Source organism: Phalacrocorax carbo, chromosome 3 (assembly GCF_963921805.1).
Source record: "Phalacrocorax carbo chromosome 3, bPhaCar2.1, whole genome shotgun sequence".
NCBI lineage: Eukaryota > Metazoa > Chordata > Aves > Suliformes > Phalacrocoracidae > Phalacrocorax > Phalacrocorax carbo.
This window is the reverse complement of record NC_087515.1, coordinates 88,208,476-88,234,157: the sequence shown is the minus strand read 5'-3', so window position 1 is coordinate 88,234,157 and position 25,682 is coordinate 88,208,476. Positions and strand designations below refer to the sequence as shown.

The following is a 25,682-nucleotide window of genomic DNA, read 5'->3' as shown; positions in this document are numbered from 1 at the left end:
ACCCTCGAAGGTATTTATCTTACATGCCAAATCATCACTTTTGACCTTCCAGAACATTCCATTTTATTTATGACCCAAACTTGAATTTACCTCATCTAATACAATCCAGTGTCCAGCCTTTAATGCTGCTAGTAGTGGTCCATCACGCCAGGCAAATTCTCCTCCCTTTCCACCTTCAACAGGCAAGTCTGTCCCAAACAAGTCTGTCACATCCTTTGGGAGTACAAAGGGGCGGGGGGGGAGGAGGCAGAAGTTACAAAACTCCACAAAAGTTCATAAACAGCCTATGTTAACTTTACTTCACATTTTCTACCTTCCCTTTAAATAGAGCTAAAATGTAGGTATTAAAAAAATTTCAGTTATTGGAAAAGATGCTGAAAGCTTTTACATGATAGGACTCCAGGGGCCAGCTACTGTATCTGACAACAACAAAAAGACCCAAATTGGAACAGAAAAGCTAAAAAGCCTTAAAGCTGTTTTCAAGTAGCTTCGCAGAAGCCAAGAAAAACACAGTAGACAAAGATACACACGCCTTCGCTTGAAAAGAACAGAAAAATCTGGGAATTAGCATTCGCTCACAGAAGCTCGTGGCTCTTTCTGGTTCCCCCTTCCCATTTAGTTTTATCTTGAGACCAAGAAGGAAAAACTGACATTTCAGACTCAGTGCCAAAGTTAAAAAGAACTACGCTTTTTAAGTTAAACAAATACCTCCCCCCGCCATAAACACCGAGTTACAAGAAGATTCTACCGTTTGCTCAGACAGGTTTATTCGCACAAGGCAGTTTCCTGAGGCTTTTGCCAGTGCAGCAACTAGACTGGTCTTGCCCACTCCTGGTGACCCCTCCAACAAAATCGGTTTGCTAAGCTGTAGGGCTCTTAACAGTCTCTGTGCGTTCACTGCTGTAGTCCCGGCACTTAGAGCATAATCTGTAATGCTGTTCCTCTGGAGAACAGGGCCTAGAACAAAGGAAAGATAAATGGGAAACCAATTAAACTGGAATGTTTATGCTGGAGCTGGTGACCGTGTGCTTCTGAACGAGATCATTCTGTCTGTTAACTGCTGATCTCATTACAGCAAGCAATGGAGATCAAGCCTGTATCACATTCTCAGAGACCAGGCACATACACTTTCCGATTGTGAGACACAACTGTGTGTCAGCTCATCTCCGCATATTTATGTTGAATTTTCCAAAAAGCATATGAAAATGCAATGTAATCTGCCATGAAACTTCAACACTTCCTGGTTCATGACCCAAACTAGACCTCTATCACTGAAAAATTATAAATCTGTCCTTGCGCTTCAGACATGTGGACCTAAAACTCAAAAGCAGCTTTTGAAAATTTGGCACTGGCGAATACAATTTAGTCATGTTCATAACCAACATATTAATCTGTTCCTACACTGCCAGTTCTGTGAAGGAAGAGTGCTTTAATCAAAGTGCACTACTAGGCACATATTTTCTTCACGGCTATTATGACATACAGTGAGGAGAGTACAGAGCTTGTCTGCCAAACTCCAGCCAGTAAAGCTCACTGGAACATCACTCCCCATATTCTGTAATGCAGCACCGCTCAGGTATACAAGGTATTAATCACCAATTTATCTTACACATCTTGATATCTGTTCAGTATGAAAGAGATCCTTCTGTCTGTGATCAAATTAGCAGCGGGAAGCCAAACAATTTACAAAAAAGCGTTACCTTGTACAATTTTATGTGTGACTAACACGATGCACAAATATCAAGGTGTTCAAATATGAATGATTAATATAGTATTAGGAACACATTTTTCCATGTACTAAAAACTAACCAGCTGAAAAAGAAAGCTCACAGTCATCACTTTTTAGTCCCATCACTGTATTTTAAGGGTAGAAAGCAGTATTTTGGTAGTTCTGTTTGCATTAATTTGCCACATGAAGAACTGAAATGCAGGGACTAAATAATTTTGCAAAAATTGCAGCGAATGTTTGAGAGGCTACAGCAAGGCAGGGCATTAGCCTCCATTCTGTTTAGCATTGTTCCCAGGACCCCTCCTTCCCATGCTTTACGAAAGGGCGAGGATCAACTGTAGCTTTAGTTAGTGGAAGTCCGCAGACATTCTGACCATTCAAATTGACAGAAAATTACAACTCAAATTTAAAGAATCTTTGTTACACCAAAAAAGTCTACTAAAATTAGGCCATTAACCCATAATTTTAAAAAGTCAAAGAAAGGAATTAACAGATGTGTCATCTTAATAAATGCGATCAAGTTGCAATCAACACACTTGGAGGCAGAAGAGGCATTTTTCTAAGGCTTGAGAACAAACTATAAGTTCTTCCGCAATGGTTCAGGTATCCTACTTAGATTTACTGATTAACAGAACTGTTGGGAATAAAAACCACAGAATAAATGTCCACCCACTCCCACAAAGTCTCTTGCCTCTCGCAATAAAAAAGGGGTGGATTCCCATAAAGTTGTCCATCCATACAAACTCTTTCTCCTTTGTTCTGTCATAAATCTTTAGTTCATTCTTCTGATAATCAGTCAGCTCAAGGAATTGACTCATTTTCTCACATAAGAATGTCAGGCATTTTTCACGAGCTAATAAAGCCCTGTCAGCTGAGCAGGATGTTGTACCTGTAATTAGAAAAGTTAAGCATGCTTCACAAACACAACTAGGCACGTTCGTCTTATAACTAAGAAACTCAATTCCTTCACAGATGCCATTTTTATGCAGTATTCTGTTTCAGGCTTGTATTTTGCATTAGTGTTTTTGCTTGCTAGTGCTTCCAGTACTATTTACCATGGACAAATTGTCTTGTGAGCAACAGAATTAAGAACACCTTATTTCCAAAACCCTTTCTTCTACCATCACTGTCATCCTCATCCCTTGCCATAGTTCCCCCAGGCCTTCTTTCCCTGCATTTCTTGTAGCTTCTCACTTTTTCCCCACTCTCACATCTCTTATTTATCAGCTGGGCTAGTGGCCAAACATGCAGACACATTCTGGGCTATGCACATGATACAGGCTAGCACACACAGATGCTGACATGTGGGGTGAGAGAGAGAGAGAAAAAAAAAATATGTGGTCATGTAACTAAGTACCATATCAGCTCAGAAGACTCAATGAAAAGCACAGGCTTTCTTAATTTGTGTGCTAGCCTTTGTAATATTATTACTACTACCTCTAATTTACTTAAGCTTGCTATATTATTCAAACTCTTGCTTTTGAAACACAAAAAAGGCATATGAAGTACAAGATATTGTTAAATGGAAGTAAAACCTTCTCCCAGAAGAGTTCCATGCTGCCCCAAAGCATTTTGTTTGCATTCTACTCAAAAATATTAATACAAATATATACCTTCATATTTTCTGCTATCAAACCAGCAGTGAAGACTTACCTGATCCTATTCCATCAATGTATACCAAACATGCAGCATGGATGAAAGACATCATTGGAGAAACGTAAAGAAGGCTATGGTCCCTGGCAGAATGTGACTCTTCATCCTCTACCATGACATTCATAAAATTAACCCATGACAAGACATCTCGCACACTGAGAATACACTGGCGACCAAACTCTTGATTGGTCAGCCATTCAACAAAGTCCATCATGAGCTCTGCTATGTCTGCCCCTGAAGAGAGAGTAAAAAAAAATAATCAGTGGAGTTATCAAATAATGTTATTGGTCACACCTACTATATTGTTGTAAAATCAGCATCACTAAAGCAGGTACAGCTGCAATGCATGACCAATGTGGGTAGGTACTCTATATCCTAACAGGCAGGATAACTGAAGAGTAAGTCATGCCTATGCTATCATTACAGATCCTTTTAAATTCAAGTAACAAGACAGAACCAAGTGATTAATAATAACAGTGAAGCTACTGGCAGAAAAAGAAGTGCCAGCTCTTTCAACATCTTACACTGAAAGTAAGATTGGGCACTGATGGGCTTGGAGTAATTCAACTACCTGGATGGTGAAGTAAATAGAGCCTTGATCTTACTTGCGGCTAGCCATATAACATACACAATGAGGGAAGAACAAAGTCTGAACTATTTCATAACTGTTGGCAGAAAGAGATGTACTTAAAAGAAAACAGGATAGTGGTGTAAATTCTGAGGCAAGTTTAGCAGCCTCCAAACTCTTCTTTTTTTGTTAACAATATGTGAATACCAACACAGAGGAATACCCACCTTGATGGTTCATTCCACCCAGAGACAATCCTGGATGAAGATTGTGTTTCACAATCTGTATCAAATCATCACGGCCATTGCTTTGTGGACACCATATTTCTGTAAATCTGTTGCGCAATGCAGGAGAAAGCTGTAAACAAACAGAATGATACAGCAATTTACATTGCATCATATTACTTAACATTGCAGTTAACTGATAGCCTTTTAGCCACAGTACTTGCAAACAATGACCAAGCTAGACCTTTTCTTCTGATTTAGACTGGGCCACTTTGTAACAAAATCTTTGGGAGAACGTGGATTTTAAGATTTCTAGTAGTGGCATCAATGCAGGAAATGGCTGATAAATGAGAAAGTTCAAAAGATTATGGGAAGAAACTGAGCTAGTTTGCAAGCACCAGGGCTCCATTTCATTCTAGGACATCACATATCAAACAAAAGCTATCAAAAGTAATCCCCCTTTGCTTACAGACTTGGCAAACTACAACGTGGAAATTTGCCTTCAATTACAACTCATTTCTGTAATTCCTCTCTTCCACTGGCTGAATTAGTCAAGGAAAAATCATTAGCACAAACACAATGCAGAAATAAATCCCCCTTTAACACACAGCTTTCCAATCACTTGTTTCGTACTGTAGCAACGACTTTAAACGGAGTACACATCTTATTTTGGGTAAAAGAGCTTATAGCTCTTTATTTTCAAGTCCTGGCTCCCAAAACTGCCTAAAAGTTTGGAGGTGGTTTTCTTCAGTTTTTTGGGTTTTTTGGTCTTTTTTTTTAACCTGTCTTAAGTTATATAAAGCCAAAGGTTAGAAACAAATTTTTTTTTTATTTAATGAATATCATATCCCAAAAGACCTTTCTCATATTCAGAGAGATCATTTTATTATTCCCAAACTGCCACTTTCTGAACAGTATTAGGGAGAATGATCTATCATGCAACTTCACACTACTCCAGACTCATGTTAGAGCTGCATTTACTTGCTTCATGAGCCACATTTTCTGTACTTGAAGGATTCTACATATCAAGCCTACCTAGAGTATTTAGAGGCCTGAAGTTTTCTTTGACATTCTGCTGAGTATTTACTTATATTGTCAAAATGATAGCGCACAGAAGGGATGGAAAACAGACACATCCTAATCTTCCTTTAGAGCAATGAGGCAGATGCCTACTAGGAAGCACTGGATGCTAGAATTGGTGTGACACATTTTTGCACTGGACCCCCAATCACGTAACAGCTAATAAAACCAGAAGATGCATGTTGTACTTCTGCTGACTTCGACATTTACCTCCTTTTTCCCAAAGTCACCTCCTGGGTTCATGGTAGCAAGGATACGAAATTTCTTTCCTGCAACTAACAGTTCTACCTCGTTATCCTCATCATCTTGGCCACCTTTTTCTGCAAGTACCAATGTCTTTTCAGCTTCAAGAACACTAAAAAGAAGATTTAAAAAGATTGAATTTAAGCTTCATTTCACAATTCAAAAGGTCATTTAAAAATGAAAATCACAATAACTGGCCTGATTAAAATTTCATTGCCCCAGAATTTGTATTAAAAAAAAAAATCCGTTCATCCTCCCTAACTGAGAACATTTCTAATTTTCTTTGGAAGGAAATGCTATCTAAACCTTGTTGATAAGGTTCAGTTCAAATGATCTACCAAAAGACTTGTCCAATAAAATTATATATATCACAGCGCTCTTTTGTAAAAAGCAGTAGCAAAATTTATATTCAAAGGAGCTAGTTAAAGGAATCTGTAAAATGAACCAGTCTTCAAGCTGACAGACTATACATCTGAGAAGTATTCTAGTAGGTTTTTGGGTTTTTTGAGTTTTTTTTTATTTATTTATTACCTATACTTCAGTGTCAGTAAATACTGTAAAAGTTTGAGCTGTTAACCCTTTAGAAAGACACTGCTTAGTATCACCATCAAAACAGAGAGGTTAACTGAACTTTATGAAAGAATGAGAGCTGCACCAATACAATGTCAAAAAGCCCAGCTTGTAACAGACAGGCTTTGTATATAGCGGAAAAAAATAGCTGTTAATCATCTCAATATAATGGGCAATCATAGAATCGTTTAGGTTGGAAGTGACCCTTAAGATCACCAAGTCCAACCATTAACCTGGTACTGCCAACTCCAACTCCGCCACTAAGCACCACATCTACAGGTCTTTTACATACCTCCAGGGATGGTGACTCAGCCACTTCACTAGGCAGCCTGTTCCCATATTTTACAACCCTTTCAGGGAAGAAATCTTTGCTAATATCCAATCTAAACTTCCCCTGGCTCAACTTGAGGCCACTTCCTCTTGTCCTATTGCTTGTTACTTGGGAGAAGAGACTGACGCCCACCTCACTACAACCTCCTTTCAGGTAGTTGTAGAGAGCGATAAGGTCTCCCTTCAGCCCCCTTTTCTCCAGGCTAAACAACCCCAGTTCCCTCAGCCACTCCTCATAAGACTTGTGTTCTAAATGGAATGACTAAAATGAGGGATACTTCTGCAAGCAGACAATGAAATTAAATTTCTGTTACATGAATTTTTACACACACACACACACACAAAGAGGGAAATAATTACATTTTGTTTCCTGATTTGATAAGACGCATCATTTTCAAGAGCTCACTGACAGGCTGAAAATATTAATATTGCAGATAGCAAACTGGGGATTTTTAAAGTTATGATGTCATAGGAATCACTGAAACGGTGGGACAACTCACATGACTGGAGGATCCCAATGGATGGCTGCAGGCCGTTTCATAAAGGCAGGCAAGGAAGAATAGAAGGAGTCGAGCTCTGTGTTAAGGAGAGCCTTGAATGTATTGAAGTCAGCTACGGTGGTTGTGCAAGCCCTGTCAAATGCCTCAGGGTAAAGATCAGAGGGGTTGTCTCCAAAGGGGGCCTTACAGTAGAGATCTGCTACCGATGTCCAAACCAAGACAATAAGGCCAACAAAGCAATAAGTAAGTCACTTAAGTAAGCTTTGGGTCAACAGAAGCTGGTTCTTATGGGTGATTTCAAATACCCAGACATTTGTTGGAAGAACAATACAGCAGCTCACATGACATCTATCAAGTTCCTGGAATGCTTCCTCATACATAGGTTAGCTATGCCATCCAGGAATGAGGTACTGATGGACTCACTACTCACAAACCAGGAAAACCTGCTTTCTGGGATCTCTTAGGGATAGCCTTGGCTGAAGTGATCACAATATTGTGGAGTCTGGGATCCTGATGAGCATGCTGAAGGTTAGTACTAATGCAAAGGTTTTAGATTTTAGAAGAGCAAACTTCATGTCACTCAGAGCTCAACTGGGAGGGATTCTGTGGGAAGCTTCCATGGAGGATAAAGGAGCTAGCAAGTGCTGTGAGTTTTTCAAGAACACTCCTGGAAGCACAAAAACAGTTCATCCCCTCTAAAGTTAAGGGAAGTAGGCAGAGCTAGAGACTCCCGTGGCTTAACTCTAAGCTTCTGAGTCTGCTCAAAACGAAGCGTGACAGAGACGGAAAACCAGACGAAAAGCTGTTGAGAACTACAAGGGCATTGGCAGGGCATGCAGAGACACAGTTAGAAAAGCAAAAGTTCAGCTCGAATTGAAATTGGCCAGAGATGTCAAAAACTACAAAAAAGGGTTCTTCAGGTACATAACCAACAACCACAAACAGAAGGAAAACATCGGCTTGCTGTTTAACAGGAGAGGTGCATTAGTCACCAACACCACTGGAAAACCAGAGATTCTCAACGCTTTCTTCACCTCTCCCTTTACCAGCACTGTTGGGCCCCAGGCCTTGGGAACAAAAATCCAGGCTGATGCAAGCACAGACGCACCGTCAGCAAAAGAAGAGTTGGTATACGAACTACTACAGGAGTTTGATCCCTACAAATCGATGGAGCCTGACAATATCCACCCAGGGGTGTTCAAAGAGCTGGCTAACATCATTGCGAGGCTGCTCTCCATAATCTTTGGGAGGTCATGGAGATTAGGGGACATCCCAGAAAACTGGAAGAACACTAATGTCACCCCCATCTACAAGAAGGGCTTAAAGGAGGATCCAAGAAATTACAGGCCCATCAGTCTTACTTCAGTCCCTAGGAAACTTATGGAATGAATCCTCCTGGGGGCTATCACAAATTAAATGAAGCACATGTTTGGAAAAAAGCCAGCACGGATTCACCAAGGGCAAATCGTGCTTGACAAACCTGATCACCTTCTATGACAAAGTAACCTCTTGGTCAATGTGTGGCTAACAGCAAACATTGTCTACCTGTATTTCTCCAAGGCTTTCAATACAGTTTCCCACAGCCCCCTCCCAAAGAAACTGATGCATTACAGTCTAGATAAGTGGTCTGTGCAGCAGGAGGGCAACTGGTGGTTGGGCCACACCCAGAGGGTGTGGTAAATAGTTCCTTTTCAAGCTGGCAACCTGTCACAAGGAGGGTCCCTCCAGGGATTGATATTGGGCCCAATGCTGTTTAATATCTTCATAAGTGATCAGGATGATGGGATCAAGCATACTCTGATGAAGTTTGCCGATGATACCAAACTGAGTTGGGAAGCGGTACTTCCAAAAGGGAGAGCCACCCTGCAGAAAGACCTGTATTGGCTTGAAGAGCGGGCTAACAAGAACTTTATGAAGCTTAAAGACAAATGTATGGTCTTGCATCTGGGAGTGCAGGACAGGCTGGGTTCTACCCAGCTGGGGAGCAGCTCTGTGGAAAGAGGCCTGGGGGCCCTGGTAGACAACGAGCTCAACATGAGTAAACAGCATGCTGCTGTGGCAAAGAAAGCTACCAGGAATGCTGGGTTGCATCAACAAAAGCATCACGAGCAGAGCTAAAGAAGTAATTATTCCGCTCTACTCAGTGCTTGGCAGTCCACACCTGGAATACTGTTTTCAGTTTTGGTCCCCACTATACAAAAAAGATGTGGACAGGCTGGAAAGGGTCCAGAGAAGGGCCACAGGGATGATCAAAGGACTGGTAAGCCTGCCATATGAGGAAATGGTAAGAGAACTGGGTTTGAGAAAGGAAGGCTTAGGGGACACCTTATCACCATGTTCCAGTATTTAAAGGGTGGCTACAAAGACGACAGAGACTCTCTCTTCACAAGGAGTCACATGGAAAAGATGAATAATGGGTACGAGTTACTCCTGAGGAGATTCCGATTGGACACAAGAGGAAAATATCCCAGGGGCTGATTGGTTGGACCAGATGATCCTTGATGTCCCTTCCAACCTGGTATTCTACGATTCTATGATTTTACTTGTAGATTTATTTTCCAACTTGTTTCACACTGTAAACTGTCTTTAGATATTATATAATAATATATAAACTGTTTCAACTAAACTACAGTTTGTTCTTAATTTCTTCATCCAGGGACATGAGCTATTGAATAAAGCAAATCCTCTCATCATCTTATTTTTGACCATGAAACAAATACAGCAATTTGAGCGCAGATCGGTCTGTAGCAGTATTACAAAGCCAAATGGAAAGTGATGGCACTAACCGAAGCATTCAAATCCAACATAAATCAGTGTACCAACACATGTCAAGCAAAAGTATACATACCTGTTTTTCAGTCAAAGAACCTCTTATTTTTCCAGGTAAGTTAAGATATCAAGACTTAGGGAAGACAAGATCTTGTCTTACCTTACTACCTTTCCCCTAGATGTAATTAGAATTTCAAACAGCAAAAACTGTCTAAGACTTACTATCATTAAAACTAGCACCTCTGTCAGATGGATGATGATTAGAAAAACAAAGCAAACTGGCACAGAATTTGAAATATGATCAGAGCTAGAGTTATTTGGGTCATTCATTCTTTCAGCAAGAACTACATAATTAAGCTAGCAGCTCACCCTGGCCAGGAAACAAGTGTGACTGAAAGAAGCTAGATTTACCCTGCTCATATTTTTACAATCAATAGACACATTGAGGATACTTAATACATTTAAGACATACCTATTAAGTCGCTCTAGTACAGAATCATCAGCTAAAGAAATCTCATCAAGGAGAAAAAAACCCTCCTCTTTCATTGCTAAAACAAGAGGTCCATCACACCACTCAAAGAGTCTAGAACCATCAGATTCCTCCTAAGAAATGGAAAACAAAGTGAAAAGTCATTAATAATGGCTATCTTTTGCTTCCACGGTCACACTATCCAAACTACTATCGATGCAAGACAAACCTGGTCTTTTGACCTCTGTCTGACTGGTCGCAGTCCTCCCAGGAAGTCTGAAGTCTCCATATGCAAGTGGCAATTCACTGAGTATAGCTTCTGATTTGATAATGCTGCAAAAATCTGACAAATGGTAGTTTTACCACACCTGCAACAAAGTAATATAATTGAAAGTGAAGAATGACAAAAAAAACCCCAAACCCCAAACAGCTCACTTTGGATAGGATTCATTAAAGAGCTATAAGGCAAAGGCCCAGCATGCAAATTTCCTCCTGCTCCTTTCCTTGAAAGGAATGTATGCAAAGTGAAACCATTTTCGGCACAACAACTGTTGCTGACTTGCACAAGATGCCTTTAATTAGATTTAAATCAATATCTGCACTGAGGGATTTCTGCAGGTTCAAAGTAAAATTTATTTCAGCCTGCCCCTGCAGTTATTCAACTAGCCTAACATTTCACTGAACTGGAGATGCTACGTGTCTAGACCAAGCCTAAGTCTGAGGGAATAAACTGCTGAGTACCTAGCGTTCTCATTTATTACCTAAATATTTTTACTTCTCCCTTTTCTTGCATTTTTCTTTCCCTTCTCTCTTACAAAAGTTTACTGTCCAAATATATAACCAGCACAGGAGCATACAGCATTGACCTCCACAACCTCCTTTACAGTGTACGAGGCAGTGGCGGGGGGGGGGGAAGTAGTAGTAGCAAGGCTATATTCAAGCTCTTAAAACATGGAAAGCGAGTATGCTCTCAAACAGAAAAATGTCACAATTCCCCAAAAGCAGCCTCTCCAGTGAGGCACAGTAAGACTCTACAGTGCACCTTGTGAAAGGTGGGAACAGAAGTCAGTTCACCTCATTACTACTTTCTACATAACTTTTGTGTAGTTATACATAATGCAGAGCATCCCATTAAAGACTTGTCCTGAAAGAGATGCAACTGCTTCCCTTCAGAAGCAAACTGTGAAAAACAGCAGCTGCAAGTCTGCTGTGACAGAGTCTTAAATGTCCCACATCAAAGCAGCACTGAAGCCTACACAATCATGTTGTGCCTGACTCAGTGGCTGGTGCAGCCCTACAAAGAACAGCATCATAAAAAGCAAGGTTACCCGGTGTCTCCCACCAGCAGTACTGGTTCACCAAACTCCAGGGCTCGTCCCACCAAGACGGCAAGTCTCCTCATCCCTTGAGTCCAGACAATATGGTTAAAATCTCTATCCATCACTGACATCTGCATGGAGGATTTAGCTGCACAACACAAAGCAATCCATAAGCTTCAGTCACATCTAGAGAACTACCAGTGTGGTCCTTCTAGAAAACTCACCCAGTAGCTTTTTGACGCTTTCCCCTGAGAAGAGAGACCCAGGATGTAGTTTCTTCTTGAAGTGTTTTTCAAGGACACTCTGAATAACATCCACCTCCTCCTGTTTCCTGACTCTGCCTGCCAGAAGCATAAAACCTATAAAACAGAAGAAGAGAGAAAGCAATTACTGCCTGGCTAATCAGCCAGAAAAATTTATACTTAAGAACTAGAGTTAGAAAGTAATTTTACAGACACTGTAAAGACCTGATGTAACAGGGCTTACCATCATTTGCTAAGTGCTGAAGCCAGTCATACTCCTTCTCCAGCTGTTCTGCCAATCTGTACCTCTCAGCCCAACGAAACAGATCCCGCAAGGTAATGAACCCGTGCTTCCCAGCAAACACTGTTGAACCTCTGCGGTAAGACTGTCATAAGAGCAAAACATGAGCCGTTTTTTCATGAACCTGTCCAAATACTTAAAGCAGAGCTAATCAGTGCTCTCTGATGTGACACTTCTTCAAACAAACTGTATTAAAAAAAAAAATGCGGTCACAACTCCCAAACTCAAATTACCTTTAAGTGTATTTGATAGGTACCAGGAACAAAAGATAGATAATAATAAATAAAAATACGAAGAAAATAGGTATATGGAATAAAACAAAAACCAAGCAAAAGATTAGGTTCTACACCAAAACCTGTGTTAGCACTCTGAAGCATGCTCTGGTTTGTGCTGCTGCAATTGCTTTTAAATACAAGATAGTTTTAGCTACATATTAAATGTCTGTTAAACGCAGGAATGTCATAATGCATCCAAAGTTATTGGTTAAAAATACCAAATTTAGCATGACCCAAAGACAGCTGCAAATCTAATACTGTACTTTGATCCAGAGCAAGGGATTATTCTACTCATCAAAACCAAAAGTCTTTGGTTTTTTGTTTTTTTTTGGTAGGTTTGTTGGGGGTTTTTTTCTGTTTAGCTTTCTTTCAAACCTGACATCACCTTCTCTATTCTCTATCTTAACCACTGAACCAAGTACTTTGGAAGGTTCTCTTCCATCAGTTATGGTTTAGGGTTTTTAAACTTCTGCCAGTTAGCAACATTTCCCCCCTCAAAAGGAATTTCTATTACTTTGTGCTGAAATATGTTTGCATATCATTGACAAAAAGTAGAAAGACTCTCATACTTGCAGGTCTAACATGACTTTGACAAGCTTGCTGCAATAAGAAGGTGGCAAACTGCATCGCTTGTGCAGGATGGTTTCCAATTCAGCACTTGGCAGTTCATCAAAATGCAGTTCCACGAAACGGTTTCTGAAGGCTCTGGACAAAACCTAGAATATGAGAAAATACTGTTGCTTGAACTTTTTCCGTTGATATTCCTCATGTTATATATCTTTCCTACACATCCAGAGGAAATATGGGTAGTGTCATAGCATACAAAATTAGCACATACTTAAACGTTGAAAGAAAGCTTAAGAGACAGCCCGGATGAGGACAAGAGCTTTAAAGTGTGTTGTGTTTTAACTGCAGCAGGCAGCTAATCACTGAACAGCCACTTGATTGCTCCCTCTATAATAAGATGGGGGAGAGAATCAGAAGGGTAAAAGTGAGAAAAACTCATGGACTGAGATAAAGACATTTTCACAGGTAAAGCAAAAGTACATGTACAAGCAAAGCAGAATTAGGAATTCATTCACTGCTTCCAACCAGCAGGTGGGTGCTCAGCCACTTCCAGGAAATCAAGGCTTCATCACGTGCAATGGTTATCTGCGGAAACAACCACTGAACATCCCCCTCTTCCTCCTTGTCCCCCCAGTTTTTAGTGCTGAGCACAATGTTATATGGTGTGGGATATCCCTTTGGTCAGTTGGGGTCAACTGTCCCAGCTGTGTCCCCTCTCAGCTTCTTGTGTACCTCCACAGCCTACTCACTGGCAGGGCAGTGAGAGAAGCAGTAAAGGCCTTGACACTGCAAGCACTGCTTAACAATAGTTAAGACATCCCTGTGTTATCAACACTGCTTTGGTCACAAATCCAAAACCGAGCCCCCTACCAGTCACTATGAAGAAACTTAACTATTCCAGCCAAAACCAGTGCAAAATGGACAACAAAAGCGTAAGTCAAGTCTCTTCTCTAGTGCTATTGAGCAAGAAATGCTGAGTCAAATATAACATACGTGAACTCCAGTTCAGTAAAGCACTTAAATCTCAACTACTCAAAATGATTTAGAACTGTGGTATCTGCAAAACAGGCAGCTACCCTGAACAGAACCCAGCTGTACTGAAAGCTAGTCCACAGCCACCTCAGCTCTCTACATCTTAAAGAGCTTCATGTTAATTCTGTGCTACACATCAGAAACTTTTCACATCACACTTCTATGTATGAGAGAGATTCATTCCCTGGAGTTGTAGCTACTCAAATGAGATTATACAGACCTTTCTGCCACCATAGAGTCCTGGAGGATTCTGTGTAGCAAACAGCATGAAGCGAGGGTGAGCTTTGACAATTTCCTGGGTCTCAGTAATGAACAGCTCCCTGTTATCATCCAGCAAACGGTTCAGAGCCTCCAGAACATCAGTAGGAGCTAAATTCAGTTCATCTAGAACAATCCAGTAACCCTTTCTCATTGCATCTATGAGAATGCCTTGGAGGGAATAGAAGAAGTTTAGTCAAAAATCTAAAACTAAATCTAACAGAAGCAGAAGCATGTATTCAGACACTTTTAGCAACCAGTTTGCACTCAAAGGGAAGCTACAGTATTAAGCTGTTGAATTTTTTTCTTTATATCCAATAGGACAAGTATGACGAGACAAACATGAACTCTTAAGAATTCACTGAAATTCACAGAAGTGATTTATGCAACTACTAACTTTATGACAGATCATCCCTCCACCATAATAAAACAGAAAAGGAAAAAAAAGCAGTGAAGCGAGACAGGCATTTGCAGTAAATATCATATGCTCACCCACCTTCCTTAAATACCAATTTCCCAGAGGCATCTGATGTATAACAGCCAATATATTCCTGGATGTCAGTATGCTCATGATTGTTAATCCTTACGCAATGGTTCCCAGTAGCAGCAGCCAGCCAACGAATTAAACTGGTTTTACCAACAGAGGTCTCTCCTTGAATCAGTACTGGATGAGTCCTAAAAGGATAACCAAAATAGTGGTTAGGAAGCACGAGTCATATCTTTCTCATAGATGAGATATCAACGTTATCTGAAATTTTCAGAAATCTATGTTATCAAACTACATTACCAAAATATCATACTACTAAACTCACTCCGAGTATCCAAGATCATACACTAATAGGGGAACATAAGTAACTTTACCCCTGAATGCTGTCCAGGAAAGTTTACATTGCAGTGCAAAATAAGTAGGTTATTTTAACTGCAATTTTCTAGATTATCATTTAAATAAAACTAGGTACAGCAGTAAAATGGTTTAAGGAGACAAGAAGTACCTGTATAAATTCAAGTCACTGTATAATGAAAAGATAACTATGAAGTAGAAGGCAAACAGCCATTACTCATGCCAAACAATAAAGGCTAGACAGGCACCCACACTTGAGGCCCAAATAAACATCTTTAACTTGGCTTTTTAATGGAAAAGTTGAAACAGACATACCCTGCAGACACAACTCTGGCAATGTCTTTCAGATTAAGTTTAACTGAAGGGGTTAGCACATAGGTCTCATCTACAGTAGGCTCCTTATCCCCAGCTGAAATCCAGTATCCTTCTATAAGTATAAATCTCCCTCCTTGGGGTTTTGGTATTTGCTAAGGAGACATGTCAGAAATAACAGATTATACAAATGAGTTTCAGTTTGCTAATGAAGACAACTACTGTTACACGACTGCAACATAATCTTTAAGAAGTCATTCTGAATTAACCCCGAGCACTCCTGCAGTAAGCTCTGTCCCCTTGTCACAGAATACAAATTACAGGAAAAGCCTGACCTGATTATTTCAAGGTCATGAAGCAGGAATCTTTGCCAGTGCCATGAAGATAAAAATATCTCAAGAGTCCTAGCACAGACTTTTGAAGTATGCTTCCAAGCAGGAAAATGGCTTTTATCTTTTTATCTAATATGAAGGGGTTTATTCTGAAACAAATATATCTCTCTGACAACTGGCATCCCCATCCCACCAGCCCAGTCCCCCATGCATACTCATGCTGGGCTCCCAGAACTAGTGAGATTTTTCCTTTCCCATTAAGAGACAAAGCACAGATGTTTGCTTCTTATCAATACGTTCTGCATTCGGAATCTAAAAATAAAAAGCCTATGAAAGCTCCTCAAAAGCCCGTGAAAGCTTTACAGTTGGAGTCACTGTATCAAGCTGCCCACACTCCACAATGCTGTGATTATTCAGACTTCCACATTTTTTCAAATTAACAAATAAACTAGCTAACATATGGGCATTTCAAGCAGAAGTAAAAAATTATGAAGAGTTTGTTTTTGTTTTTTTTTTAGTTTTTATCTTTATAACATGAGAAACAGGACTGCAAGAAGGAAATGTGGAGGAAAAAGGCAAGAGAAGGCAAGTCAAATTAAATTCTACTCTGAATACTAAACAGCTCTATACAGGCTTAGTTACCTACCTGCTTGAGAAGGCTTTTGATGTTGCCAGAGACTATATGCTGACAAATTAGCTTTTGAACTACTGGGTGAGAAACTCTGTCAAGCTGCGTCAGGAAACTCAAACAGAAGCCCTAAGAAGAAGAGATATTAATGAAAAATCATTAGGAAAAAAAAGGCAAAGATTAAAGAATTGTTTCTGTTCAATACTGCACTTAGAAGAGAGAATTTTCCTTTGCCCAAACAGTCTTTGTGGTGAATATACACTGAAACAAACCCCAACGTAGATAATCACCTCATACAGTGAGCGTGGTATGCTGCTACATGGATTAGATGCTGCAAATCTCAATGCCCTGCAAAGTGTACGGAGACTGTAGTGAGGTCTGTGGCCAGTTCCATCCACCAGCTTTGCTTCTGCTTCCTTTCTCACAGATAAATAAAAGCTGCAAAAATAAACCAGTTACATAGTGCTGTTACTGATCAGAGCATTGCTGTAAGGAATTAAACCCAAAGTATAAACGCTTAAGCTTATCTCCAACTGTCACTTTTTCTAAAAGCTCCAGGTTAGGAAAGCCATGCCAAACTCTGCCATCTGTACAGTCAGTGAAGCAAAGCAACAGAATATTTTAGAATCATATTTTTGAGGGAAAGTGATATACAGAAAGTGACTATGGACTCAAAGTATTCTAAACATCTAACAGTTCTTCAGGTGAGATCATACACCTTAAACTAAGGGAAAGTAGCTTGATAAATACACAAGGCTTTCATTAGTATGATCTACAGAAACAAACCATTTTAATCTCTCAGATGGGAAAGAGCACTGCAACAACAATGCTTTTTTAACTGGTGCCACCAAGAAAGCATTTCTGAATAAGGAAAAGTGAATCTCCTCCACACAAGTACAGAAACCTTGAGAAGGAAGAGGAGGGATGCCTACCTTCTTTCATTTCCTAAGGCTATGCAAACTGCTGTGTGGGGAGCATTATAGTGTTTCCCAAAACAGTCGAATCACAGACTACAGTTACACACTTTATTTTTGTGACTTATTCCATCAAGGATTTCAAGAGATTACAACCAACTTACCTCACAATTCCCTGTACTGTATTTTTGTTCACATTCAAGCCTCTCAGATAATCCATGATAAGAACTTGCAAGTCTCCTTCGTTTCTCAATTCTTCTACATAAAGTTCAGTAAATCTGCAAGAATCAAATCAATCCATAACACTCAGACATCTGACAATATTTAAAAGAAAAAAAAAATCAATTCATCTATGATTCTCATGGTATATTACATTTAACATTTTGTACACAGCAGAATATTGACTTCTCAAACTACGGATAGATAAGACTCAAGAATCAGAGTAATTAAAAAGTATTAGTAACACCTTATTTCTAAATAATTAATCTAAATTATTTTAACTTAGTAGACTGAAAATGAACTACGGGACTGTATTTTTGAAAATTAAACAATTTGCAATAGACACCCAAACGTTATGGCCTGAACACTGGAGCACTGACACAGCAGGAGCACTTTTCAAAGTGGACTCTCTAATGGTCTCTATTTAAAAAAAGTGAACGCTTACGGGATATCACTTAGTCTAATTTTGTATTGAGTAGCATATCCAGAACTAGCATATCCAGGTTGTTTTCTACTTTTACAAATATCCAGCTCAGCAATGATAAAATAAGAAAACTTGACAATAAGCAAAGGAAAATTAGCAGCAAAACACATACTCAGTGAAGTTCTGAGTATCTTTAAATGTTTCGTGTTTGGTATACTGCACTGGCAGCTCTAGTTAATGAACATATCTTCCAACAGTTTGTTAGTCCAGTATGTTCGCATCAGGTGTTGAATGTGAGTCTGCAGCCCTTCCATACCATGCATTTCAACGGCAAACAATAGCCCAGGACACACCACAGCAAACTCAAACAACTAAGCCATACTATTAACTTCAGAGGGGTGGATATTTTTGACAAACGCAAATATAAATTCATTTAAACTTAACAAGAAATGCTGAAGCTGAACTCTCTTCTGTATTACACTTACTTTCTTTCCTCTCACTACTAAGCCAGGAGAGTTTATAGCAATAAAACCTTACTTTGCCACTATTAACTGCAAATGACCAGTTACATATAGTAAGTGCATCTCTACAGTCTTGCACAGTGTTTATGGCTCTGGTAAAGGACTACATGTGCAACTTTTGGCACACATGAGGGAAACAGCATCAAATACAAGTAGAAGGTCTTTGCATTCAGGAACAGGTTGTACTGAAGAATGGATTCACCACAACTCCAATTTCTTGGGCACAGCTTAAACGTCTGAAGATCAAACCTCAAACATTTTGAGTATCACACGTCTGCTCCACCATGCAAACCACCTTCCTTCTGACTGAACAAAGCTGGATATACGGTTTTTTGCAAGCATCATCAACACTTCTGAGTTATCAAGGGAAAGGCTATTAAACAGACACAACACACAACGCACTTGTCTTTATTATCCCCATCAGGAACATAAACTGCTGCAGTCGCATTCCCAGGTGCTGAGAGCATAATTGTAAAGAACGATCACTTCCCTGCCCCCAGTAACAACACTCTACACTACTGCTAAACCATTTGTTCATGCTCAGCTACTGTGCAGAAGTACTTTCCTGACGCTATTTCATGAAAAACCTTCACCATGATGTGGAAAGCATCTCTTCAGGAAGTTAATTTCAGTTTAGACTTATATCCTCCAGCTTCAAATAAGGCATTCTTCACTGGGTCAACTTGTGAAGCTGGTTAAACTCTGAAAAAGACATTGACTAAGTATTTTGACACAGAATCATTATTTCCCACCTGTTTCTTATTCCTGGAGGAAGATTTCTCTTTCCAACATCTGTAGCTGGATTCATGCATGCAAACAAGCGAAAGTCAGGGTGACGGACAAGAGGCTCTAAAAGAAACAGAAATAAGAAACATAAGGTTAATGCTGAACCGAGGATACTTAATTCTTTTAAATGAGGTATATTTCTTCTAAGCAAAGCTTTGTATTACTGCACTATAGATTTTTCTTTAAATGCCAGGGTGAAAAGTTTTCAGAGAATAACCCATCTCATTTTATCAGAAGTTTCTCTACACCTTTGTAACTGCCACAGGCAACTGAAACTGACTTTTATTTGTGCATAGCAGGATGTTTTAACAGCACTGAGTATTTAAAAAAAAATAAATATATATATATGAAGTCCTGAACTGTTGGGACAGCTGACCCAAACTGGCCAAAGCAATACTCCCTACCATATAACATCATGCTCGGCAATAAAAACAGAGTAGAGGAAGAACAGGGTGGTGATTTTTGTCTTCCAAGGTGGCTGTTGCTTAGAGACTGGCTGGAATTTGGTGTGCTTGTGGGAGCTGGTTAGTGACTGCCTTTGCATCACTTGTTTCACACAAATTTTCCTGTGGGGGATGGTGGGGTGGAAGGAATGAGTGAGCAGCTCTGTGGGTGCTTAGCTGCTGGTTGGGGTCACCCACAAGAAGGGCTCAGAAAAAATCAGAGGCCTTGTCCCTGTATTTCTACCCGGAGAACAAATAGATTCTCAGGATCAGTGAAAGACAATTGCTACAGCAGCAACTAAACCTCATTTCCCATGCCCTTAGACATCCACTTAGCCATCAAGCCACCTCAACTTTATATATATTAAAAAAAGACACTCCCTAAAGAGTCTTTAGAGGCAGCAATGCTTACTAATGCCACTAGATAGATCTGCTCCTTGTAGAATCCAAAGAGGCAAAAGCTAAAACAATTTTTGCTGAAATCTCCTGAGCCACAGTGAATTAGAGCTCCCACTTCTTGCACAGAAGTATGAAGTCTAGAAAGAACACATTACTCTTTTTTGCACACGTTCATTCTTCTGGCAAGTGTTATCAATTTCTTTTGAGCCATATAGGATAGGAAATTCAACAAACCAGATAGCAAGATACAGCATAAGCAAGCACAGAAATAGTACCTGTATCTCCTCTGTCTAGTAACACCAGTGACCCAGATGATCCTTCCAATAAACCACTCAGGCACTCTAAAGTCTCTGCTGCAGCCAAGTTAATCTCATCCAACAAAATCCACTCTCCTTTTTTTACTGCTTGTGCCAGAGTACCCTAAAAATAAGATCAATTTGTTAATCATGTCACCAGCAGCGATACATCAACTAAAGCATCTGTATACTGGAAATACTTGTTCTGCAGTCCATGAGTTGATTAGACAAATGGCAATTCCAGACCTTTTACAGCAATAGCAGTTTTACTGTTCTCCCTCAATAACAGCTATTATTTTGCAAGTCACAGAAGTCAGACAGTTATCACCATTATCAGCTACCATTTAGACTGGCTCAGATTTAACAGAATTAAGCTCTTGTATTTGTGCAATGCTGCCTGTCGGTGATATCCATCACTGTAGTGCCTAAACTTCACTGACACCACTATGAGAGTAGTAAAGACAATTTATCTGAAGAAATCCAAACAAAGATACAAGCAATATTATGTTCCTCAGGGAACTATAACTTATTAAAATTATACTTAAGTCAAGGGTTCTCCAACTATTTATATAGTAATTTTTTAGAAAGAGGACTGATCAACATTTAACACACTTTACACAGCATTTGACAGCATATATTCAGACTAACAGGGTGACAAGGAATGAACATGCATAAACCATCAGGGTTTCCCCTAACCACACGATGTCATTACAGTATTATGCCATGGGTTTGAAATATTAAAAAACCCAAAACCTCTAGATAAACAGCACAGATTCTTAAAGTTAAATCCGTCACAGGAATCCCCAGGCAGAAACATGACCTACTGGAGACTGGTCAAGCTGTTTTTTCTAATCTCATACACTTGAAAAAGATGGTATGACATACTGCTGATATTCTTTTATCATACCAGCCCTAATACCTATTATACAGCATTAACTAATGTGTTAACACAAAACTTTCCCCCACCTCACCCCCATCTAACCACCGCCTCCTTTAAGTAGCACACTTCGTTCCACAGAGTTATCATGGAACAAGTTTTACTTCACAGCAAGATTCTTGCCAGGAAGTTATTTATATAATACTGATTGCAGAGTCTTCTACATGCTTCTCCTTCTTCCTAGCATCAAAATGTAAATCTCTAAATACCTCAACAAATGCAAAGAGAAGAGCATTTTCTGTCATTTTCATCTGTTGATGAGCATGGTTCAGTTTAAGACCAAATGCCTCCCACTTTTCCTTCAGTGGTGAGCCTGTAAGCAAAACAAATTTAAGCTTGTACCATCAGAACAATAGCACAGACAATGTTTCACAACAGTATTTTGATCAGTCTGTTTCAAGCACAGATACAAGAGCAAGCTTGGCTGAGCAATGAAAACATTCAAGTTCTACAGATGACAGCTCACAAATTGAAAAAAAGTTGCTGATTTTGGGGGTTGGGTTTTTTTTGTTTTGCTTTGGGCTGTGTTTTTGGTTTGGTTTTTAGTTTAGCTGAATGCTATCGACATCCAGGCACAGATAGTTTGCTATTCACTCCAGGATGTTCTAGCTTAGGAACAAATACTTATGCTGGTAATTCACTTGGTTCCAATATGACCATTACCACTCTCCAATTCCCTATCAGTTATGACATTATTTACTATTGTACTTATTTCAGTTGTTTGTTTAAAGTCACAGCCTGAGGTATATAGAGCATCATAATGACTTAAGCTACTAACTTTGCAAGTTACAGATTTTGGCTTGTCTTTATTTTAGGATGGTCAATACTTGCAACAAGCATTTTTTTAAAACCTCATCTTTTTTTACATTTGTGGGCATTTAGTTCAATACCTGTATATTCAGAAGAACTAGATAAAAGAAAAGGGGAGACAAGGTTCATAATTAAGTTTGTTTGGCCTATGCTGAATGAAAGCTACCATTTCATTGTTCAGCAGGTCTAGAATCAGAAACCACTCCACACAAGGCAAAGCATAAATATTGCCTCTGTCCCAAATAGGTTGCAAAGTATGAAACAAAAACCTTCTATTACTTTGGGGTTTTTTGCTGTTATTTTGTTTTGCTTTATTTTTAAAATAAGCTATATTTGTGAGATCTAATGAGGTTCCAGGACTGAAAGCATACATGCATTCATATGGAAGACTGCCACACAGAAAACTAGGACTGTTCACCAGCACAGCAAACAAGTTGAGTGTTGAGTGGAGATCAGATGTCAAGGGCACCATAGGTCAGAGAAATCAACCTTCACTCTGTCAGGCATAGCTAACAGTGATAGAGTAGGAAGAAAAAACATCTATTCTAACAGTACTTTGAATGTCTTGTTGTAGACAGAGATTACATTTTTCAAAACCAGGAGAAAGACAGTAATACAAAGGGATGAAAGAAAAAAAAAAAACACAAAAACGAAACCCACACCAAGAAAAACCCAAAACAATCCCTCCCCCCCCCAAAAAAAAAATAATCAAAGAATTCATCACTAATTATCTACTCTCTGCAACGGTTCACCGCTAATGATGTGTGTTTGATCAGTCTGACTTCTCACCAGATGCATTTTCTTTTGCTTCCTTATTAATAGCAGATTTATGAATATGCTGCATTAGTTTTAGCAGATCATGCCAACGTTTCTGCCTGTAGCAGGTCTGAATGTGTCCCAAGAAAGTCTGATTTTTCTTTCTAGAAAACGTCTGAGAGAAGAGTTCTTCAAAAGACTCTCGCAGAGGTAGCCAGATCAACTTGTTATCCACAGGCTTGTAACTGAAAAGAAGCAAAAGATTAGTTACTTATTTGTGACACAGGGACAGGAACTAGCATCTGTGAATTAACAAAAACAGCTACTGAAACAATACTGTCCATGAAGGAACTCTGGTGTCCATAGTTTTTCACTGAACTAATGAGCGAAGTAAAACTGCACATATTTAAATGCACCTTATGTGGCAATTTTATAAAGACTGATAAGTAAAATATTTTTACACCTACCAACAAGTATGTCCAGTGAATATTATATCACATTCATATTAAACAGCTTAGCCATATTTAAAGAGACATTTAAAGAGACACAGAGAGTGTGCTTTTAAATTACTTCTTCACGTACATATGAAGTACACACAATTCAGTGAAACTGCCTCTGTTCTTCAGCAAGGACAACAAGGTTTCTGCATGCAAACATGTTTCTTAAGACATTCAATGCTACTATGAAACAGATACGTGTCTAAAAACAATTCTTTGACAACACAACTATACTCGTGTAAGAAGGTTGTTCTGATACTGTCAATTGCAGAACAGAGAAAGCAGTAGTCAGTGACTCACCCCCCTAATAGATCTGCTGTGTCACTTTGTTGGTTCATGTTGATAACCCTCAGATGGTGTCCTTGAAACAGAAATAGAAAGGACCATCAACTTGGGGTTTCTTTTAGTTCGTTTGCCATTTTTTAAATCATCAAGTTACAGTCTTCACACTTTATTTACCTGTAATATGAGCAAGGTACTGAACAGTTGAGGTTTTGCCAGTTCCTGTTTCACCAACCAAAAGCACAGGTTCTCCTTTGACAACACAAACTGCAAGCTGTTCAATCAATACTGCAGATGGCCGTGTGGCAGCAAAGGTTTGTTTTGCTCTGAAAGAAAACAAAGGAAGCAACTCAAAAACAAGATCTATCAAGGAGCTCGTACCAATTTCACCCTTTTTTCTTTTTCAGATGAGTGGTTGATTTTTTCTTTTTTAATTAAAAATATAGGTTTGGGAAGAATTAGTTCCAAGATACCCTTATAAGATACTCATTTTTCTCAAGATACAACCTAGAAATTCAGGATTTCCAAAGCACCTCCTGGCCAGTGGAGTTAGTACCACATACTACAAAAAATCTTTCTTCACAAAGATAGATTCATTGAAATCTTAATATAACAGCTGTGGATCCACACTGTTTTGAAGAAACTCTAGTTCAAGAGAAGCTGAAAATCTCCTTGCTTTGGCTGCCAGAAGTATGATGCAAACAGCCTTAAAGATACACAAGGTAAAATTGAGATCACAAGAAAGAACTCATCACATTCCTTTCATTAGAGAATATCCAATTTGCATTTTTTAAACCTGTGACTTCTAATCTGTTCTTTTCCAACACAAAATATTTCAATTCACATGGAAACTACAAGATGTTCTACCTTTGTACAGTGAGAGCCTGGGTTTGTTTCTTCATGAGATGCACTCTTCCGACAGAGACTTCTTGTTCCCGTATTAGAATTTCTGGTTTATAGAGTTCACAAAAGAACTCCACCTGTGAAGAAAGCATCAACATTTCCAATACGAATGTTGCCTACAACATCACACTAAGAACATTCATGCGGTGCTACCAGTATTACTTTGCAGCAAGCTAATTTTTCATTATAAGATTTTATATTGTGCAGGTTTTACATACTCATCACTTAAAATACCGAAGGACTGCAGAAGTGTTATTTGTCTGTAAAAACAACATCTTTCCATTTAATCACTTGGCAATGGGTCTATGCCATTATATTTCTACTTCGTTTATTTCCATGGTAGCTCAACTATGTCACCTTGAACCTGGCAAGAGTTAACTTAAATAATAAACAACGTCCCTCAAAAACTTGGTAAATACCTCTGTGTAAACAAGGATATTTTGCCATTGGTAGAGGATAACACCTTCCTGTATTGTAATAATGCAAAAGGAAAAGGGACAAACAGAAAAACCCATGGACGTTTTAGGGATTCATCTGTCCACCCAGCTGGCAAGTTTTTCAGTCTTAAAGTAACAAATGAGGGAATTTCCTTTGCAATCAAACTTCTGTATAGTCTGAAGTAGTTGACAAAGTAATGATTTTGTTTAACTCAGCCACTTATATCACATGCTATTAATATATATTTACTAGCCTCTAAAAAGGTACTTGATTTTTGGAACCAATGGTTACAGAACAAGTAGCAAGGAAGATTATGTTTCTCTCAGAACTCTTCTTTTAAGTGATTCAAGTTCATTGTAACCACCAAAGAAAAACCACATTCTTTACTACTCTGTGCATCCAGCAGCAACATGTGCTTAGGCAACTGTGTGATCCTTCTTTTGCATGATGAGTCCATTTGCAATCTGCTCTGAAACAGGTTCACTGGAACTTTCAGAGAAAAAAAAAGCAGCTGAAAATGAAACAGGAGAAAAACGTAGATCCTGGGATAGTACAGGGAGCAAAAAAAAGTGTTCGGAACAGATTGATGGGCATATTTTTAAAGAAAAATAGCAGAACACTTATATTAATCACTAGAAAAATTTCAAGTTATAGAAAAATACCAATAAACATGTTAATTAAAGCTCAACATACCTTTTTCTTGGAGATATTTAGTTTACTTCCAATAACTTTTGCCATTTTCTCTCTGCTCCCTTGGTTGGACAGCATAGCTGTGAAACAGTCCAATGCCTGTCAAGGGGAAAACAAACCAACTT

The 25,682-nt window shown here is 39.2% G+C and overlaps 1 protein-coding gene across 1 annotated transcript in view; it reads right to left on the bottom strand.

Moving 5' to 3' along the window:
• The window catches only part of MDN1 (midasin AAA ATPase 1), a 106,352-nt gene that overhangs the window by 60,352 nt on the left and 20,318 nt on the right, over positions 1–25,682 (bottom strand). The window contains exons 12-37 of the mRNA XM_064447631.1: positions 25,561–25,656; positions 24,394–24,506; positions 23,704–23,852; positions 23,545–23,605; positions 22,781–22,992; positions 21,391–21,494; positions 20,224–20,368; positions 19,073–19,169; positions 17,321–17,434; positions 16,533–16,680; positions 16,261–16,371; positions 15,286–15,437; positions 14,626–14,804; positions 14,092–14,300; positions 12,842–12,988; positions 11,941–12,082; positions 11,679–11,813; positions 11,464–11,602; positions 10,365–10,503; positions 10,139–10,269; positions 5,465–5,609; positions 4,178–4,307; positions 3,383–3,616; positions 2,421–2,618; positions 749–957; positions 91–213 (exon numbers count right to left, since the gene is read on the bottom strand). Of these exons, the coding sequence (XP_064303701.1) occupies positions 91–213; positions 749–957; positions 2,421–2,618; positions 3,383–3,616; positions 4,178–4,307; positions 5,465–5,609; positions 10,139–10,269; positions 10,365–10,503; positions 11,464–11,602; positions 11,679–11,813; positions 11,941–12,082; positions 12,842–12,988; positions 14,092–14,300; positions 14,626–14,804; positions 15,286–15,437; positions 16,261–16,371; positions 16,533–16,680; positions 17,321–17,434; positions 19,073–19,169; positions 20,224–20,368; positions 21,391–21,494; positions 22,781–22,992; positions 23,545–23,605; positions 23,704–23,852; positions 24,394–24,506; positions 25,561–25,656 (3,762 nt within the window). The remainder of the gene's footprint in view (positions 1–90; positions 214–748; positions 958–2,420; positions 2,619–3,382; positions 3,617–4,177; positions 4,308–5,464; positions 5,610–10,138; positions 10,270–10,364; positions 10,504–11,463; positions 11,603–11,678; positions 11,814–11,940; positions 12,083–12,841; positions 12,989–14,091; positions 14,301–14,625; positions 14,805–15,285; positions 15,438–16,260; positions 16,372–16,532; positions 16,681–17,320; positions 17,435–19,072; positions 19,170–20,223; positions 20,369–21,390; positions 21,495–22,780; positions 22,993–23,544; positions 23,606–23,703; positions 23,853–24,393; positions 24,507–25,560; positions 25,657–25,682) is intronic.